This window comes from Oncorhynchus tshawytscha, linkage group LG12, assembly GCF_018296145.1.
Source record: "Oncorhynchus tshawytscha isolate Ot180627B linkage group LG12, Otsh_v2.0, whole genome shotgun sequence".
Lineage (NCBI taxonomy): Eukaryota > Metazoa > Chordata > Actinopteri > Salmoniformes > Salmonidae > Oncorhynchus > Oncorhynchus tshawytscha.
This window is the reverse complement of record NC_056440.1, coordinates 40,474,139-40,494,335: the sequence shown is the minus strand read 5'-3', so window position 1 is coordinate 40,494,335 and position 20,197 is coordinate 40,474,139. Positions and strand designations below refer to the sequence as shown.

The 20,197-nt window shown below is 44.3% G+C and overlaps 1 protein-coding gene and 1 long non-coding RNA gene across 9 annotated transcripts in view; one reads left to right on the top strand and one right to left on the bottom strand.

Annotated features, from left to right (window-relative positions):
• The first annotated feature begins 93 nt into the window (after nucleotides 1–93).
• On the top strand, nucleotides 94–6,215 carry LOC112263280. 2 transcript variants are annotated; one of them, XR_006084693.1, is made up of 7 exons: nucleotides 94–212; nucleotides 413–609; nucleotides 4,857–5,012; nucleotides 5,119–5,194; nucleotides 5,308–5,475; nucleotides 5,551–5,637; nucleotides 6,039–6,215. It is a non-coding gene; the product is annotated as an uncharacterized LOC112263280 (long non-coding RNA). The 2 variants fall into 2 exon arrangements; XR_002955472.2 differs by lacking the exon at nucleotides 413–609.
• A 112-nt stretch (nucleotides 6,216–6,327) lies between these two features.
• LOC112263279 (ARF GTPase-activating protein GIT2) overlaps nucleotides 6,328–20,197 on the bottom strand; it is a 33,308-nt gene continuing 19,438 nt past the window's right edge. The window contains exons 4-20 of one of the 7 annotated variants that reach the window (XM_024439366.2): nucleotides 19,720–19,825; nucleotides 19,528–19,614; nucleotides 19,053–19,183; nucleotides 18,808–18,902; nucleotides 18,368–18,413; nucleotides 17,573–17,578; nucleotides 17,434–17,485; nucleotides 17,227–17,299; nucleotides 16,896–16,993; nucleotides 16,597–16,708; nucleotides 16,349–16,479; nucleotides 16,063–16,212; nucleotides 13,676–13,948; nucleotides 9,846–9,928; nucleotides 9,530–9,712; nucleotides 8,021–8,084; nucleotides 6,328–7,853 (exon numbers count right to left, since the gene is read on the bottom strand). In XM_024439366.2, coding sequence (XP_024295134.1) covers nucleotides 7,641–7,853; nucleotides 8,021–8,084; nucleotides 9,530–9,712; nucleotides 9,846–9,928; nucleotides 13,676–13,948; nucleotides 16,063–16,212; nucleotides 16,349–16,479; nucleotides 16,597–16,708; nucleotides 16,896–16,993; nucleotides 17,227–17,299; nucleotides 17,434–17,485; nucleotides 17,573–17,578; nucleotides 18,368–18,413; nucleotides 18,808–18,902; nucleotides 19,053–19,183; nucleotides 19,528–19,614; nucleotides 19,720–19,825 — 1,903 coding nt within the window. In that variant the 3' untranslated portion in view covers nucleotides 6,328–7,640. Of the gene's footprint in view, nucleotides 7,854–8,020; nucleotides 8,085–8,995; nucleotides 9,716–9,845; nucleotides 9,929–13,675; nucleotides 13,949–16,062; nucleotides 16,213–16,348; nucleotides 16,480–16,596; nucleotides 16,709–16,895; nucleotides 16,994–17,226; nucleotides 17,300–17,433; nucleotides 17,486–17,572; nucleotides 17,579–18,367; nucleotides 18,414–18,807; nucleotides 18,903–19,052; nucleotides 19,184–19,527; nucleotides 19,615–19,719; nucleotides 19,826–20,197 lie in introns of those variants that run through there. The other 6 variants (XM_024439365.2, XM_024439368.2, XM_024439367.2 and 3 more) reach the window with 6 other exon arrangements.

Here is a 20,197-nt window from a genome sequence, read left to right as displayed (position 1 = left end):
TGCTTGGCATACATTCATCAATTGCCAATCATTTACAACGCCATTCTCGTTGCGCTGTTTGACCCTTGTGATGCGCCATAGTGTAACTAGGAAGAGAATTGGTTACTAAGTGAAACGGGAAGAGAAAGAAATGCAAGGATGTTCTCCAGTTGCAATCCAACATAGCTAGCTAATTTATATGAAATTTCATTTTGGAGAAGGAACGTAGACCGGTAAGCAATGTTATTCAACAGTATCTCTGTAAATACAAATGCGAATTTTACGCTAGCTAACGTTTGCTACGACTTGATAATGTTTTGCTAGTGTCATGATACGTCATGATATTTTGAATCTACGTTAGCTAAATTAGCAAACCTAAAGCGTTAATAACCTAGCCAGTAACGGCTTTGTCCATTGCGATTGTCTTTAACAGCAGCAGTTTCTAAATAGCTAACTGAATAGGTGAGTTTTTCAATCTGGATCAATGGCTCTACCAACCCTCTCTGCCCACATTGGCCGAGTCGAGTTCGTTCCTTGGAAAGCCAGATGGTGCGGCAGGGGGAACAGGAGGCACGTTGGCGGCAACACTGGGAGCTGCACTCAATGCACTAAAGGCAACAACAGAACATTGTAAGCAGCCACACTGGAGTTCTCGTCAATCATACCAGCCGAGGTTGGCTAGTTAACAACGCAACTGCATTTTCTGGCCACTGTTTCGTTGATACTCTTGAAACTGATCATTGCCCGAGACACTATGATGGGAACTAGTCTGTTATTGCTAGTGTGTGTAATATATGTATATGTACAGTTGAAGTCGGAAGTTTACATACACTTAGGTTGGAGTCATTAAAACTCGTTTTTCAACAACTCTACAAATTTGGCTGATTTCCTTTTGCTTTACATCATGGGGAAATCAAAAGAAATCAGCAATTTGTTGAGTGTATATGTGTGTATATATATGTATGTATATGTGGGGTGGCAGGTAGCCTAGTGTTTAGAGCATTAGACTAGTAACCAAAAGGTTGCAAGATCGAATCCCGGAGCTGACAATGTAAAACCTGTCGTTCTGCCCCTGAACAAGGTAGTTAACCCACTGTTCCTAGGCCGTCATTGAAAATAAGAATTTGTTCTTAAATGACTTGCCTAGTTAAATAAAGAATATATATACACACACACACACACAGTTGAAGTCAGAAGTTTGCATACACCGTAGCCAAATACATTTAAACTCAGTTTTTCACAATTCCTGACATTTAATCCTAGTAGAAATTCCCTGTCTTATTTTAAGAATGTGAAATGTTAGAATAATAGAAGGAATGATTTATTTAAACTTTTATTTCTTTCATCACATTCCCAGTGGGTCAGAAGTTTACATACACTCAATTAGTATTTGGTAATATTGCCTTTAAATTGTTTAACTTGGGTGAAAGATTTTGGGTAGCCTTCCACAAGCCTCCCACAATTAGTTGGGTGAATTTTGGCCCATTCCTTCTGACAAAGTTGGTGTAACTGAGTCAGGTTTGTAGGCCTTCTTTCAGGCCTTCTTGCTCGCACATGCTTTTTCAGTTCTGCCCACAAATTTTCTATAGGATTGAGGTCAGGGCATTGTGATGGCCACTCCAATACCTTGACTTTGATGTCCTTAATCCATTTTGCCATAACTTTGGAAGTATGCTTGGGGTCATTGTCCGTTTGGAAGACCCATTTGCGACCAAGCTTTAACTTCCTGACTGATGTCTTGAGATTTTGCTTCAATATATCCGCATAATTGTCCTCCCTCATGATGCCATCTATTTTGTGAAGTGCACCAGTCCCTCCTGCAGCAAAGCACCCCCACAACATGATGCTGCCACCCCTGTGCTTCACGGTTGGGATGGTGTTCTTCGGCTTGCAAGCATCACCCTTTTTCCTCCAACCATAACGATGGTCATTATGGCCAAACATTTTTTGTTTGTTTCATCAGACCAGAGGACATTTCTCCAAAAAGTACAATCTTTGTCCCCATGTGCAGTTGCAAACTGTAGTCTGGCTTTTTTATGGCGGTTTTGGAGCAGTGGCTTCTTCCTTGCTGAGCAGCCTTTCAGGTAAATGTCGATACAGGACTCATTTTACTGTGGATATAGATACTTTTGTACCTGTTTCCTCCAGCATCTTAACAAGGTCATTTGCTGTTCTGGGATTGATTTGCACTTTTCGCACCAAAGTACATTCATCTCTAGGAGACAAAATACGTCTCCTTCCTGAGCGGTATGATGGCTGCGTGGTCCCATGGTGTTTATTCCTGCGTACTATTGTTTGTACAGATGAACGTTTTACCTTCAGGCGTTTGGAAATTGCTCCCAAGGATGAACCAGACTTGTGGAGGTCTACAATTGTTTTTTCTTAGGTCTTGGCTGATATCTTTTGATTTTCCCATGATGTCAAGCAAAGAGGTATTCCTTGAAATACATCCACAGGTACACCTCCAATTGACTCAAATGATGTCAATTAGCCTATCAGAAGCTTCTAAAGCCATCATAATTTTCTGGAATTTTCCAAGCTGTTTAAAGTCAACAAAGTCACTAAGTCAACTTAGTGAATGTAAACTTCTGACCCACTGGAATTGTGATACAGTGGATGATAAGTGAAATAATATGTCTGTAAACAATTGTTGGAAAAATTACTTGCATCATGCACAAAGTAGATGTCCTAACCAAATATATATATATATATATATATATTACTGCTCAAAAAAATAAAGGGAACACTTAAACAACTGTCCACTTAGGAAGCAACACTGATTGACAATAAATTTCACATGCTGTTGTGCAAATGGAATAGACAACAGGTGGAAATTATAGGCAATTAGCAAGACACCCCCAATAAAGGAGTGGTTCTGCAGGTGGTGACCACAGACCCCTTCTCAGTTCCTATGCTTCCTGGCTGATGTTTTGGTCACGTTTGAATGCTGGCGGTGCTTTCACTCTAGTGGTAGCATGAGACGGAGTCTACAACCCACACAAGTGGCTCAGGTAGTGCAGCTCATCCAGGATGGCACATCAATGCGAGCTGTGGCAAGAAGGTTTGCTGTGTCTGTCAGCGTAGTCTCCAGAGCATGGAGGCGCTACCAGGAGACAGGCCAGTACATCAGGAGACGTGGAGAAGGCCGTAGGAGGGCAACAACCCAGCAGCAGGACCGCTACCTCCGCCTTTGTGCAAGGAGGAGCAGGAGGAGCACTGCCAGAGCCCTGCAAAAGGACCTCCAGCAGGCCACACATGTGCATGTGTCTGCTCAAACGGTCAGAAACAGACTCCATGAGGGTGGTATGAGGGCCCGACGTCCACAGGTGGGGGTTGTGCTTACAGCCCAACACCGTGCAGGACGTTTGGCATTTGCCAGAGAACACCAAGATTGGCAAATTAGCCACTGGCGCCCTGTGCTCTTCACAGATGAAAGCAGGTTCACACTGAGCACATGTGACAGTTGTGACAGAGTCTGGAGACACCGTGGAGAATGTTCTGCTGCCTGCAACATCCTCCAGCATGACCGGTTTGGCGGTGGGTCAGTCATGGTGTGGGGTGGCATTTCTTTGGGGGGCCGTACAGCCCTCTATGTGCTCGCCAGAGGTAGCCTGACTGCCATTAGGTACCGAGATGAGATCCTCAGACCCCTTGTGAGACCATATGCTGGTGCGGTTGGCCCTGGGTTCCTCCTTTCCTCCTAATGCAAGACTATGCTAGACCTCATGTGGCTGGAGTGTGTCAGCAGTTCCTGCAAGAGGAAGGCATTGATGCTATGGACTGGCCCGCCCGTTCCCCAGACCTGAATCCAAGTGAGCACATCTGGGACATCATGTCTCGCTCCATCCACCAATGCCACGTTGCACCACAGACTGTCCAGGAGTTGGCAGATGCTTTAGTCCAGGTCTGGGAGGAGATCCCTCAGGAGACCATCCGCCACCTCATCAGGAGCATGCCCAGGCGTTGTAGGGAGGTCATACAGGCACGTGGAGGCCACACACTACTGAGCCTCATTTTGACTTGTTTTAAGGACATTACATCAAAGTTGGATCAGCCTGTAGTGTGGTTTTCCACTTTAATTTTGAGTGTGACTCCAAATCCAGACCTCCATGGGTTGATAAATTTGATTTCCATTGATCAGTTTTGTGATTTTGTTGTCAGCTCATTCAACTATTGTAAAGAAAAAAGTATTTAATAGGAATATTTCATTCATTCAGATCTAGGATGTGTTATTTTAGTGTTCCCTTTATTCTTTTGAGCAGTGTGTGTGTGTGTGTGTGTGTGTGTGTGTGTGTGTGTGTATATATATATATATATATATATATATATATATACCACAGTTGAAGTTGGAAGTTTTACATACACCATAGCCAAATACATTTAAACTCAGTTAAGAAGCGAAGGAGTCTACACTTTGGCACTTTGGCACAACTAACAAAGTATGACACTACAAAGGAAACTAACCTGTGATGTGTGAAAGTAGGCATGTGAGGGGTGTAATGGAGATATAGGTCATATCTGTGTAAGTGTTGAAGGGTGCTCCTAATCCTTAAACAATCAACCAGATCACAAAACAAAATGGTGCTTATGGAGAGAGCCAGGACTGGGCACCAGGAACTTTTACATCCTCGATGAGCCCAAACCCATGTGCAACTTGTCACCTTAACGACCCAATCAGCTCCACCTGTCCCCAATCTGCGAAGAAGACGAGTCAAGTTACACAAGTCTCATTTGGGGCTATCGCACTGTCCAACTAAGAGAGCCCAGGAGGAGCTTGCATGTCCCCTTTTTTTTTTAACTGCATGTGAATTGACACAATGGGATCATCCCCTTTCACCAAAGTGACCTCTGCTTGAAATGTCTGTGTTGTCCACCAGGAGGCGGACTGCAGACTCCTGCCAGACCTGTTGTAGTAGGAGCAAGGGGGAGGGCAGTGGCAGAGGGCGGTGGCGGACGCCGCCTGGAAGAAGCATATCATCGCGGAATAGCTGCAGTTGGAGAGGGGGTGGGAGGCTGTTTGCTGTCCTGTACAGGTTAGTAGTATCACCACTTATGACTCCCACTGCCAGGCTAGGTCTTACTTGGGGGTGGAGATCTGCATTTGTGTTGCAAAGTTAATTGAATGTCTTGTCCTGTCAGGGAGAAGTCCCAGCGTGTTTGGGAGAAGTGGGAGGCAGAGTAGGAGAGGAGAGCCAGGGAGAGGCTCATTCAGGAGGTGAGTGGACTTGAGGGGAGGGCATGTGCAACACACCAAGGAGTGCCAAGCTTGTGTCTTTGTAGTGACCGCAGACGAGAGAATCCCAGCTCTCTCCCTTTGCTCCCTGAAAGGCTCTTGCAGATGGAGCTCAAGATGCAGGAGAACCGTCAGGCTCAGGATGAGTCTCTGAGGAGGCGGGGGGAGGGCTGATCCAGGAGCTGGAGAGGCAGACCAGACGCCGAGAGGGTGGAGGAAGAGGGCCAAAGGACGGCGAACAGGAACAGCATGTGTTGACTGGGGTCAGTTGTTGGCCTGGGTTAGATTGAGTGGAGGGAGGCCCAATGATGTGGCTCATTGTTCTCTCTCCCCTGCAGGTGAAGGCGAGGGATGCCCAAAGTCTGCAGGAGGATGAGCAGAGGCTGGAGACTCATAGGATGGCCCAGCAGAGCTACCAGGACAAGGTACTGATCCAGGGTCCAGTTCATTAGGGCAAGCAAAGCCAACATTTTTACCTGGTAGCTAAACAGATGACAATCAATTTGGCAAATATACACACCCCTCTGTATGTATTTGGAGATAAAAATGGCTAATTTCTAAATAGTAAATCAGATATGCATGAAAATACCTTAAAATAAAATGTGACATTCTGTACTGTTGTCTTATGACACATTTGATCTTAAATCCAAAATGCTGGAGTATAGAGCCACATCTAGCATCACTGTCCAAATGCATACAGAGTGGGATGTAAGCCTATTGCAGTTGATTTGCATTGCTATTTCTTACCATTTTTTTTTTGTTAATTGCTAAAGCAATTGATTTGTTTTTGTCCCCTGTATATACTCTTGCCTTCCTCCGCTCATAGATTTGTAGCAGACCTCGATCAGCCTGGACGTGAGGCCAAAAGACACTCCACAATCATGTTTTTATACAAATAATTATTCTTAATGGGTTTAAAATGTGTCAAGTATTCCTACACCATGCTTATATCAGCTGCTGCATGTAAAGTGTTACGTATTTAGCAAACTGGTTTAAGGGTGTTGTAATCTTGGTGTAGGTTTTTCCATGAACTAAAATCATATTTTCCTTTCTTTGCACATCACAATAGTCCATAAGGTTGTACAGTACGTGGCCAAATACAACATGGCACGAGGTTACAATTATAAATTAAGTTTATTTAAAAAAATAAGGCTTCCCCTCCCACTGTAGCTATGATTACCGCACAACTGACACCTGTTTGAAGTCCATTCAGAACAAGAGTCAAGCACAGAGGGACATTTCCTTGATTACATTTCAAGTACAACACAGCTCTGAACCATCTGCTGACGGCAACCATGCACTTGCAGAATTGTAGTGGAGATATCTACAATCCTATCCAATTAGTTGCACGTGTCAAAGCTAGCAGCATTACAGAACGGAGCACAAAAACACATGGAAGAGGGCAAATGATTATTTGCGCTGCAAATCTATCCACTGTCACAGCACTAACACTGTTCTAGCACAAGACTGTGTCTAGCATCTTAGCTTATAAATAAAACATTCACTAGAACTCAATACAAGTACAACATATTGCTGGTGAAGAGCATAATTTGCCCCCCTGAACAAGCGTTGAAATGCAATAATAGGCATAGATGGTTCTAGTAGATGCATTTTGAAATGAAAGCAATTACACTTGGATGGGGGAGACATGGACATTGCAGGGATACAAAAATGTGCACAGATGAGTGATGGTTCATCAAATCCAAATCTCCCAACATTCCTCCCTACGCTTGCTGGAATTGTATTAAATGGTACATTAGAATTCCATAGTTATTTATGTAGCTCCAAGGTGTGTAAAGTTTATACACTTATGGCTTATTCATAGCTTTCACAACATCCTTAACCATGTGGAATACTATGCTGGATCGCATTAAATCTGCTTACAGGACGCATTTGGCCTGGGGGCTGCCAGTTTGAGACCCCTGGTTCCGACAAGGAGCATTAAAGTGGATGAAAGGCCATTCTAAGGAGGGGTATAGGTGTTGGGGAGCTAAAAAAAATACCAAAAATATGGCTTCATTGGTGTGAGAAATACTGTGTCTGGAAGTATGTAGAACCACAAAACTAAGAAGTGCGGTTAGGAAACTGCATATTAGCGACAAAGGATCTCCTGGGAACGCCCAATCATCTTGTCAGTATTTGGCTGTACTGTAGATTCCTGTTGTAGCTCACGACAAAAACAGCTTCTCCCTTCCAGTTAGTAGAGCTACGGATGATTTCCCATAGCTGTTCAGTCTTTTTGTCCCAATATTTATACTCTCATTTTGTACATTTTGTAAATAAATAAATGACATGCAAATATCAACACTGATTTAAAAAACGACCACAATGTTTTTTTTTCTAACCAGAAGTTAAAGGATGAACAATACATTAACAAAACAGAGATGTTACAGGGGATCTAAAAGCCCTGCGACGGTGGTCATGATGGTCAGTTGCTGTTCTCCTTGGTGGTGATGGTGACAAGCTGCTTGGCAGCTTTGGCAATGTCATAGGCACACTGGATAACCTGCTGGGTGACCAGCTGCATGTCAGGCCCTGGGCCTTCCTCGGGGGGTGCTGCCTTCCGACACTCACCCTGGAGCCGGAAGGAGCTAGACGTCAATAGGCGCAGGGGGCCTCTCACCATCTCCGAATGGGGTCTCTGGAAAGCACAAGGTAAGGTGAGATGAGGTTAAACACATCATGCGACTATGAGCTGGGTTGTGTTCATTAGGCATCAAACAGAAGAGAAAGTTACTTTACGTTGCAAAACATTTTTAAATACCTTTGCATGTGAGTGATGGAACCATGGAGCATTTGTAAGCTTACCTTGGGAAAGAGAGCAGCCATCTCGGTTACGGCCACATATATTCTTTCGGAGCAGGGTATAAAGCTGTAAAAGAAAAGGCATCAGGAGAGTGGTTAATAAGACAGAATTATTATAACAGATATAATATAACTGAATTATTTCATGGAGGAAATCCAAAACTTGGGATTAAAAAGTTACCTTTTTGCGATCCCAAAACAACACTATTCAAAACAAGTCACAAGTAAACGTTTTAGTCTAGGTGAGGAGGGGAGGCAAAACACAACAACACTGGCAGAGCTACATGCTGGAAAACAAACCCGCAGTCCCAGGTTAGTGCTTTGGTTAATCTATTTTGCTATTCCAAATATTGCATTCTGACATAGTCAGACAGCAGCTACCATAATTCATGTAGCCTGGATGCCAATCTGTTTCTGCACTATGGAGTAGGCAAGAGAGCAGAGGTAGTGGCAACCAAGCTACTGTATAATTCACGGTTAAACGATGGGTGTGAGGGATTAGAGCTGATCATGTGATAAACTATCAGCTATACCAAAACAAGAAAATATATATATTTTTTAATTGCTCATTTGGATATTAGACAACAGGGCACAATTCCTTAACCCAAACGCATACATAAATGATCTAGAATTGATAAGACTGCTTGTAAATCATTATGCACTTGGTGATGGACTACTATGGATGCAACTAGCTCCAGCTCTACTCTAAAACACACGGAATACCACACATGGGTACCTTGAATATCAAAAGCCCTTTGATGGGTTGTCTGAGTTTAGTTGAGGTAGTGGTGTTAGCGCCAATGTTTTGCAACGGAAGAAATTAAGAGAGTAGGTGAGTGAGAGTTCATTAAGATCAGTCTTGCACTCTGCCTAGCAGATGACAACACCATAGCAAAGGAGGAAATCATCGGAATTGGGCAGGAGAGAGAGAGAAAAGACACTGTGCCTGGGAGGCAGGGACAGAGGCTAGTAGAGTACCGGGAGGCAGGATCGGGGGAGCACAGGCTGAGGGGCTGCACGGGAGAGGGGGCCTTCTCAGCCCAGGGCACCAGGGTGCTGAAACAGCCCAGACTGTGCCTGAGCCGGCGCACACCCTCACAAGGTCTGCTTACAGGAATGGGAAAGGCATGGGGAAACACCCTCACCCCCGAAAGAACGAAATGCCAGCACGAGGAGGGAGGAGGGGAGAACACAAAGTGAAAGAGGTGAAATCATAGGGAAGATTATTATTTTTTTTTTAAATTAAAACTGAACCGAGAAGAATGCAGAACTTTAATAAACAGTAACAGTGGGGGAGAAGAATCTAGAAAGTGGAAGTACTTTGAATACAAAAAAGGGAAAAGGTGACGCTGCAATAATGAATTTGGTTAAGCAAAAGTGGGGGGTAGCTATCTGGAACTTTTCAGGAAACACAGAAAAAGCCTTGTTTTATCTCCATTGAACTCGGTTGTAACTATCTCTGTTAAATTCGGCTTAATTGTTTGAGCTTGTGGCCTGTCACTTCTTCCTCACCTGTCGTGCTTATTCTCCTGCGCGGCACGGAGCAGCTCCTGGATGTTCTTGGTGATCTGCTCCGTCTTACGGATGACATCCTCAGTGCTGGGGAGCGCTGGGTCCGGTTCTGCCCCCAGGTCATCCAGCTCAGGGATGGAGCTGCTCTCCCCCAGCCAGCCACTGCTCCTCAGCCTCCCACGTCTACTAGGGGGTAGACAGGATCATCCAGGATGTTACTACAATCTCTGCACCCTACATCCAGCCCTAACTGTCCACCTTATGTGCAACACAGAAAGCAGTGGCAACTTCAAAGTGACAGTGTGTGTGTTCCTACCCAGAGTCCTTCATCTCATAGTCATTGGTTGTGTTGTCATAGTCACTGTCTGGCATGCTGCTCTGCTTGTCCAGCTTGGAGGCCTAACATGAGGGAGAGAAAATGAGAGTAACAAAAATGTGTCACAGTGACAAATGCCAATGATAATGCAAGCAGAAAGAGGATTTAGAATTATAGATACATTGAAATTGTGATTGTATCATACTCACAACATACAAAATAGTTTCTAGCAGTGTAGCACAAACCATAGCATTATATTCTAGGCCTAAAAAGTAGCTGACAGAAATTTGACTTTGAAACAGTTTTACTAACAACTTGCATCGTTGTATGGCAGTGGCAAATTAAATGAACTAAAACCATGGGAAAGCAACATGGAGAACGACAATGCATTAAACAAGTCAACAAACAAAAGCATGTAAGCACGACAAATCATAGTAAAGCCTTTTAAATTTCATTGCCAGGGTTAGTAAAAAAGAGGTTAACCGGGGGTTCAAAACATGTTTGTTTTTTACCCTCACACAATTGGAAGAAATTGCAAGTTCAATGTCTATAAGCTATTGTGACAGAAACCACACTGGACAAATGGAATGGCTGATTGATTGATTGGTACCATGCCAAGTGGAGATGCTAGGCTGGTTCAATGTCTAAAAACCTTTGAACTCCTGCGTGTAAAAGATGGAGACTTATAGACGATATTAATTAAACCATGGCGATGAATCAAGGGCCAAATGCATAGTCCAGGAAAAGCTTCAAACACTGCCGCGCTGGCTGCACCCCCTTTTTTAAAGGCATATGCCAAGACAGATGAGGTCAGGGATGTTTGAGGAGAGAGAAATCACTGGATAGCTATCACACAGAAAGAAACAACCGCTACGGAATTACATCAGAACCATGATCCATTCCAGATCTCTGATCCAAGACTTTCATTAAGAGTCATAATAACTTTCATGACATGGAATCAAGGTTCCGATGAATTCGGGTCAAAATTCAAGAGGGGAAAAAAAGCACTGTGACAATTGTGTGGCACAAATTGAACGTAAGTCATTGACTAAGACGATGCTGATGGAGATACTGCTTAACAAAACGTGTATTTGACCATCTAAAGTTGGCTGTACTCAATACGCAATACTGTGCGGTGCTCCACCCAGCCTGTAAGTGTTTGTGCTGCGTCACGAGACTGGTGGACAATATCGCTTGAGCTGTACTCTAATATCAGATAGGAAGCTTTGGGTGCACAGCACTGACCCCGCACTGTCACATCTGTGCAGATCCCGCCCTCTTTCTGCACAGAAGAGAAACTATGTAGAGGAGGTGCGTTTTCAAAGAAAGGAGCAGAGACAAACACCAAGAGGGACACAGGCCACATACCGTACAGTTACATACCCTTTCCAGCCTAGCCCAAAAGACCCGCTCAAACAACATCCTCTTCCTGTCTGCAGGGCAAGATGCCAAGACCCGCACAAACACACACTACAGCAAACTGCCGAAAGTGGGATTAGCTCATACAGGTGTTTTGTTGATTTCTCTCCCAACAACCTCTAGCCCCTACCCCCTAGACACTTGTGGAGATTTGATAGGTTTGAGCAATATGGTGATAGCTCCACCTTGCCCTCTGATAGGTTCGGTGGAATTGTTTTCATATTGCTTTAAATCTACTAAATCCTCTCAGATCTTCGACAAGATCTCAGCAAGTGTCTAGGGGGTAGGGGCTGTTTGCTTCTGGAAAGGTCCACAGTCTCAGTGAGGAACAGACTCTTGGATAACCGGAGAGTTTGGGTGTTACTAGAAGGGAGGGAGGGAGGGAGGGAGGGAGGGAGGGAGGGAGGGAGGGAGGGAGGGAGGGAGGGAGGGAGGGAGGGAGGGAGGGAGGGAGGGAGGGAGGGAGTGCGTGCTGGATAAAGCTCACTGGGCGACAGCCATGTGCTGATTAGAGATGGAGAAAAGAGGTCATCAATTTTTTTTAAATATAGCAAAATGTTGGCTCTGGAGGTGGAAGGAGCCCAAGGCTTTTTTGGGGGGGTTAAAATTAACAGCATGAGGAATGTAAGAAAGAAACATCTCAATAGGCTGAGCGCTTAACCTGGCAGCTGGTCTCAAAGAGGGTTGGCAAACCTTCACATTGAGATGGGTGTGTGATCTTGACGCATAGTGCTGCTTCATTGAAAACCTTCTAGCTGATTTTAACAGGCGCGAGGATGAGGACAGTGATGGTGATGAAGGGAAGGCAGCCCATGGGGTGGTGGTTTGGCTCATGCAGCAGGACAGGTAGGGAGGGAGGACAGGGGCTCCCCCAGTAGATTTGCTACGGACCAAGCGAAGGAGGTACTTAACCCGTAGAGCAATTTTGTCCCGAGACCAGGACAGGGTGGATGGGAAGGAGGGGAGGGATGAAGAGGTCACAAAAGCACCCCTTCCTGTCTAGAAAGGGGTTCAAATTATGTTTGTTTTTTAAACTAGTTAGTGCTCTCAGGAACAAAGTCTTGTTTAAACCACATCATGCACTAAAATAAAAATAATTATTCAAGAAAACAAAACCATAGTAAGAATGAAGAATACCATAAATTGTGATTATGACAAGGAATTACACTTAAATAACTACATTTTCAATTCCTTGCTGGATCTGAGCATACTGTACCTCAAATCCCATACCTTGAACATTATAAAACATCTAGACAATGAACATGTTTTATTATTTGATATCGCAGAGTACACGTTTGTTTCCTGGACATTGAAAGGGGCAATCCGGGATTCGAACAGCAACAAAGCGTCACACACCACCGGTTTTGGTGAACAGCTGAGGGAATGGGGCTGGAGAAATGCAAAACTCTCAAATTCACAGAGCTTCAGATGAAAGGACAGACCATCCATGAGATTGCAGGGTAAAGCTAACTTCTTTTTTTTAAGCTATAGACTATTGTTTACAATTACATTGTTAACAAACAATGGCGTGAAACAATCTTGCACTTTGAGTTCTGACGGTGTAGAACAAATAGATTGGCGCCAATCCCGAATTGCTCCTCTTAAATACTGTACCAGAACTAAGAGATTCGTGACAATTAGAAAAACACTAAATTCCCATACATGTTTAATTAAAAGAGAAATGACAATGCACCTGATTAGAACCACAAATGATCTTATTAGTCGGAGACAGAATCAAATAAACACTGAACAAATTTTGAATGGGATGTTTAATTCTTATTTGAAGTTACATGCAAACCTTCAAAATATTTCAGATTCAACCTTGAAATAAACAAAAATGGGATCATGACATCTTTCGTACTGTCTACCTGAGAAAATGTCTGAACAGAGTACCTTTGAATGCACCCAGACTTTTCTTTGAGGAAATCGCTGATCTAAACACAGCAACATTGGTGAAAGCAATAAGAGTGGAAATGTTCGCACACGTCCATCCACTTAAAGATCAGTGGTTATCTCAAGGAAGAGAGAGGACGGATGCGTGTTAAAAGGAATTAAAAACAGGGCCCAGGTAAACATTGTGGAAACCAACAGCCCTGAGAAGAATCCTATGAGCCTGCAGCCATTCAGAGCAGACACCGAGTTGAGAGTGGCTATGTGTGACCTGTGCGCTTGGCATTGTATTGGCTGATTATCACCATCAGGTTCCAAACAACAGCTACAGGCAAACACTACCGGTACACCAAAGAACAACAGATTTGAGTAAAAGTAGAAAGGAAAGGGAACAATCAGAGAGAGAAAAAGGACTGCAGAAACAGACACAATGAGAAAAAGGAGGAGGAAGAGGAGAAGAAGCCTAAAAGATGGAAATGGGAGAGGAAATAGCAAAGGCTGGATGCATGATTTTTACTTACATGAGGTGGGAAGAAGGGTTGCAGGGTGGGGGCACCCTCCTCTAGGTAGGGGGTGTCCCCCTTAGGGAGGTAGGGCTTCAGACCTGAGCCAGTCTCATAAATAGACATGGACATGGGCCGGCTGGCCCGCGCCGACTGCCGGCGCTTCATGGCCGAGGGACTGGAGGAAGAAGGGTCAGTGTACTCTGACCCGCTGCTGATGGGGACCTGATAGATATGGGTGGTTGGGCCCTGCCGCCTGAGAGACGTGTTCTCGCTTTGCAGAGAATGCAGCTGGAAGAGACGAGTCAGCAAATAACACTAAGAGGACGCTTTTCTTATCAGCGAGCAGGGTGACTTGTTTCGGTCTAGCTTCCAACGCATGCTTTATTCTCCACAGGGCGAAATCCTAACTTTCACCTAAGTTGAATTTCACTTGGTCATGAATTGACGTCAATAGGAGACGAAGTGAAAACGTAACTCAAGCGGATGTTAGGATTTGTCCCCATTTCCCTACATCTAAATGTTCAGGTGTTGGGAACGGTCAGCATCCATCTGTACGAAGCGAAGGTCAACACTCATGTCTTTATAACGTCTTTATAACATAGTCTTGTTAAGCATTTCCCCGCTTGTGTTACTCATGCTAGGCATCCGAAAACTCCACTCAAAAAGCAAGGGGTAAGAGCAAGTAGAAAGTGTTGCAGGCAAGCCAAACAGTTCAGATAGATTAGACAGAGACAGGAGCTATCTGCCAGAGACAGGAGCTATCTGAACTAGATAGGACAGACGGGATAGATATCTAGGACAGATGGAAAAAGCCCTCAATGGCGCCCTCTAGCCAAACCTGTGGTCCTTGCTATTTATTCAAAGAGGGCAACAGGGAAGTTCTCTGAAGGCTAAGACAATCGAATGTTTCATCAGTTCAGTAAATGCCAGCCCACACAGCCAAATCACACACTGTACACGTCCACCACTGAGGAATGCCAGTTTGACTCCTACTGTCTGTTCCATAGAATATTACTGAGAGAATTAAAAAAATATATATTTTAAAGGATGCACGACCCAGGATAAAGAAGGGGTTCAAATGCACGATCCGGAGCCTACATGTCTGCAACAACAGCTGTTCAGCACACGACAAGAGCATCTCACCACCTTGTAGAGTCATACCCTATATGTCTATGGTTACTCAATAGTTCTCGTAAAAGGCTGTTTGTCACCATTTATGCCTTTTAGGTTGAACAAAGGCTGTTGATTGGGGCAACGACAGTTTGGTCTATTGCCAAATCAAGTGGTGGGCCTGCTGTCGGGCTGAAACACACACTCCGGATTGTGACTTTAAAATCATGAAGGATTTTGTATAATAAATCATAGGGGTCATATGGATAAGGAAGACTCCAATTTTAGAGTCAAACGATAGTGTAACACCGACTGTGGAGGAGAACTCTGAAAGTGACAGTACTCCTGGGCATTTAAGATCATTATGAATGGACACAGGGGCCCTGATCCTAGATCAGCACTCCTACTCTGAGACGCTTCAGAAATACAGCTTTGGTGGGAAACAATCAGATGTAAAGAGTCCTACTAAAACCACAGCAGAGGACCATTGGAATGTTTTTCGAATGGCAAAGGCAAATGCTGCACCTGTGTAACAACAAGAGCTGTGTTATCCAACACCTTCGAGAGGAGTATTCTGATGAGCGAACATTAAGGTTAAGAAGAACATCCCGTATAATTGATGAGCTTGCTGAAATCACAATGCAGGGTCACACAGAGGAGTATTCTGATGAGCGAACATTAAGGTTAAGAAGAACATCCCGTATAATTGATGAGCTTGCTGAAATCACAATGCAGGGTCACACAGATAGAACACAAAATAACAACAACAATGCTATGCTTACTATGTTAAGTCACCAGAGAAACGACTAGAGGAGGGAAATTCACAGTGCGAGTGATGTCATGCTGTTTACTTGAGCATGCCTGTTAGTCGTACCATAAGAAAGAACACCACTTTTAGTGTATGATACACTGTATCCAGGGGGAGGGAGACAGTTTCCCACAATAGAGTGGAGCAAGAATACATCTCTTTAATACAAGTAAAAAAATAAAAATGCTAAGAATTTGTCAAGCTATAGAAGCCATTGTCTGAACATGGACTGGCCCAAATAGTGGAGCTAGATGGAGAGCAGTCTTGCCTTGCAGGAGAACCTTCCCAGCAGCCTGGTGGTTACCGGTTAGCATCCTCACTCGAACCAGTGTGTGAAGGGAGGTTACCGTGAGGGGAGGGACCAGAGCTCGGCTGACCAACCGCTGTGCCCCGCTCAGTCCAGCCCTCCGTCTCATTGGTCGAGTGGCAGACGGACCGAACGGTGTTAGTGATCTGATTGGTGGATCTCTGCAGTGGGCGGTACCTTTTTCTGCATCAGCCGCAGCTCGTCGCTCAGGTTGCTGTTGACCTTCATCAGCTGCTGGATCTTGGCCTCCGAGGCCGACAGGGCGTTCTTCACCTCCAGGAACTCCTGCACCGTGACAGGCCCGTCTGACAGGTCTGAGTCCAGACTCTGTAGGGGGAAAAGTCAGAGAGGTTGGGCTTTAGGACTTGTCTGAGTCCAGACTCCGGGCGCTCATTTTCAGGATAAGTAAGTACTACTTGAAACCCTTTACTTGGTTTGCGTGCCAAGAGATCACATTAGTTACCTTGGTCCGGTCCTTGCCCGAGGGTGGCTCCTTATCCGTGTCCTCGTCAGAGGCCACGCTGTCGTAGTCCGGTTGGTCGTTGTCCAGACCCTCGCCACCACTCCGGCTTTTTAGGATAAGTTCAACTTTTTCTGTAACCACAAAGCAAGTGACCCCTTTCTCATTTCATAGAAAGACATGCAATTTTAATTATGACCATAAGCCATGTGTGTCTGAGATAGTAGGTTCATCATCTTCCAGTACTTTACCTTTGGGACTTATCATAGAGTTCCCCAGCTGTCGACGTTTCGAGTCACTTAATATGTCGATGACAAGAGTTGCAAATTCATGTGCGTTAAATCTCGCAAGCTTTTGCCGTCCCTGGAGAAAAAAGAAAAAAGCCTAGCAAAATGCATCCTCTCCTACTGCATCTGTTGAAACTTCACTGAGGGAACCGAGAATCAGTCATATTTAAAGGGAGAGAGAAAACCAGCAAGGGGGAATGTATTTAACTAAAGCTATCAGTATCAAAGTGTTAACTAGGGAAGGAGTTGTGCAGCAGGCTTGCCTGGTTTCGTGTTGATGAGTACTCTGGGTTCACAGGAAGGAAAGGCACCACTGTGGTCTCTGTCACCAGGGTGCTGTGGTTCTGTGTCGCCAGCCATACTGTGCAGAACATAGGAGTGTTGCATCAGGGCCATATTCATTTGGAAATGCAAACGGAAAACAAAAATGTGTATTTCTTATTGAATAAGTCTAGGTAGCCCCTCCCTGTTTCCATCCGTTTGGTGCCAAATGAACACCACCCAAATGTTTGACTGGACATGGTGGACTGAATGCTTAAAAAACATGCACCGGCCGTTACGCCACTACTTCGCATCACCGTCTGTCCGTCTTACCAGCATCGGTCTCCCTCCGGTCCACTTCGTCAAACACGTCCATCGCCAGCTCCTCAAATAAATGATTACTGAGCTGAAATGAAATGTGCGATTTGTGGGAAAAAAAATCAACCCAGAACTAGTTGTATGAATATGTTTTGAACACATATGTCTCTAGATTGTAATATCATACATCTAATCCATTCGAATCTTAAAATGAACACTTACAGACTGGAGTTTCTTCTTTGCCGCCTTTGCCAGTTCTGATAAATCTAAACTGCTATACATGGGGGGGGGGATAAATCTGCTTAGCCTCATGTTGAATGGGAGGGGAAATGGTCAAACCTCATTATGATAAAATACTTACATGTTCCTTATCCATCAAGACAGCAATAAAAAAAGACAACATGTTTTGTTTGAGTTCAAATATCAGAACTATGCTAAAATAAGTTAATAATATGCTATAATAAGACCAGCCCAACTGTAGCAATTTAGCTCAGATATGTATTATTATGGTGCAATAACAATACTGGGTACAGTCACACTATTCAGATTAATAAATAGTTTGACTAAAATGTTTACATGCTTTGCAAGAAGAACAATTTCCCTAATAATCCGGTTTACATGGACACATCTGAAATCAGGCTACCTGAAGGGACAAATGCCAAAAATTGTCAATCAAAATAAATGTTCTACCACAGCGACCATGTTCTTTTTGGAAGCCATTTTGATTGAGTTCGGCCTACTGCCATAATCTAATTATTAGTGTGCATGTAAACGTACACAACGATTTAAGGGGAAGATTATGCTCTTGACAACATGTAACAATTGCTTCAGCCTGTTTCATCTCATGCCTGTTACAAAAAGCCACAAAATATGTCCTGGCAGGCTCTAGAGTTGGATTGCACTGTCAAACAGCTCACGTTTTCTTTGCCCTCCCCAAAAAAACACATTTAAAACTTCACCCACTTTACTTTTCCTAGAAAGAGCCCCCCCAAAGTGCTATTTCATTAGTCTGGTCCCAGAATGGTTTAAGCCGTCTCGCCAACTCCTACGGTCATTGTCATTTGGCAATGACAACGACGAAAGGGATCGGCTATACAGCACAAAGTCTGGGACCAGGCTACTATTTTATACATTGAGCCACACAATGCTTCCTTACCTGTCAGCCATCTGTGGGACGATGAAGTGTTGGCCATTTTTATGATCTGAAAGCAAGCACAGATGGGTTGTGGCGATAAGAAACCTCATGGGAGACACTGTATGCGATCAGTTGAGTAACCCCTGAAACTAGGCTGCAAGCGTTGCGTGTGCATTGTTTCTTGCCTGCTATACCAGAACCGTAGAGGCAAACATCTAAAACGCATGCCACTTCTGTGTGTGCTTCAGAGAGGCATATCTCTGCCCTAGACGTGAAGCGGAAAAAATGACATTTTTAGCGACCAACGCTTTGCTTCACTGACGTGCTGCTTCTGTGGCTGGTGTAGCATTTCTCACTGATTACTGTGGGTTTGTTTCAGCTGTGGCTGATGGACGCTAGGATAAGCGGACACGCAACACTTGCAGTCTAATTTGAGGAGGCGAAACCCTCTTCTCACTTACTAGGCTTTCTCCCACAGAGATAGAAAGCCAGTCTGTCAGTAAGTTCATACTGGATCTCTACCAGCCTATCAGCCAGGTCATGGTAGCCAGCTTGCCTGAGAAAGAGACACACAATAGAAATCAGTTATGCCTCTTTTCTTGCCCATAAAGCCCGCCTGGTCACACAGCCACTAAGACATGAAAAAAAATGACTTTGATAAAAATAAGTTTACATCCTAAATATTAAACTATGAATGTTGCAGTACCTTGCATAGTTGATGGGGGTCTTGGCGTTGGAGTCGGGGGCGCCGGGGTCAGCCCCGTAGACGGTCAGCAGCTCTGCTTGAGACACCTGCCCCGCCTTGGCAGCCACATGCAGCGGCGTATTCCCTTTTTCCTGGAGAGAAGGTAAGACACCACCCATACGTGAACAATTAAAACAGGGGGGAAAAAGTTTACTAAAATACATAGATAGGGTATGACAAAGGGTAAAGGTCGGTTCACACTGCTTGCGGACATTTAACTGGTTGTAGCGCAAGGTTGCAATTAATCCAATGAAAAGGTTTCCTTTTTGGCATAGTTTATTTTCCACAAGCAGTGTGAACGGTCCTTCCCTCTTTCTATTAAGTTGCTCTCGTACCTGTGTGGCAAAGCAGTATTTATGGAAGTAACACTGTTGTATTAACATGTTGTTAAGGATCTGTTTAGAAGATGGATTGGGGGAGAAATGAGATCTCTTACTGGGTCAAAGAAATTGGCCTGGGCTCCAAGAGAGAGTAACCTCAGACACGTCTCCAAGTTACCAGTGCGGACGCTGGAGTGAAGTTGCTGAGGGAAAAATAAAATCAACATTTATTTGTAAAATATTGCTCATTCAAGCTTGATACACCTTCATCAGGGAGTTGTGTGGGCACAGAGTGGCAGATGTCTCACCTTGCTTAAGTCCTTGGCTGTGAAGCTGTCATCATCTCGACAAGGCATCCGGTGGACAAAAGCCAGCATTTGGTATTTGGCCTTTATGAACTCTGTCTTATTTGGGCTTTGGGAATAACATAAAACAGAGGGGGTAAACAGAACAGCAGAGCATTATAGGAAGATTTCAATTGAAGCATTTCCAATTTCAAGCAACAATCACTTTCAGGTTCAGGTGAATTGACCCGATCATAAGTTAACTGAAGCAATTCAGGTTTCTCCAGCATTGTGTGTTCCTGCTGAAACCCATACACTTTTCATGCTATCATGCTGAACCAAACCAGTACTTTGGCGGATGTGTATCCAGGCCAGTGCAGTTCAGCCAGTTAATTTCTCATTTGGGTCTCGAGCTGAAAAAGCTTAAGAACCAATGTACTAGTGAAACTGGGCCAATTGCCTCTCCTTCACTAGTGATCAAACTGCACTCCTGGCTCACTCG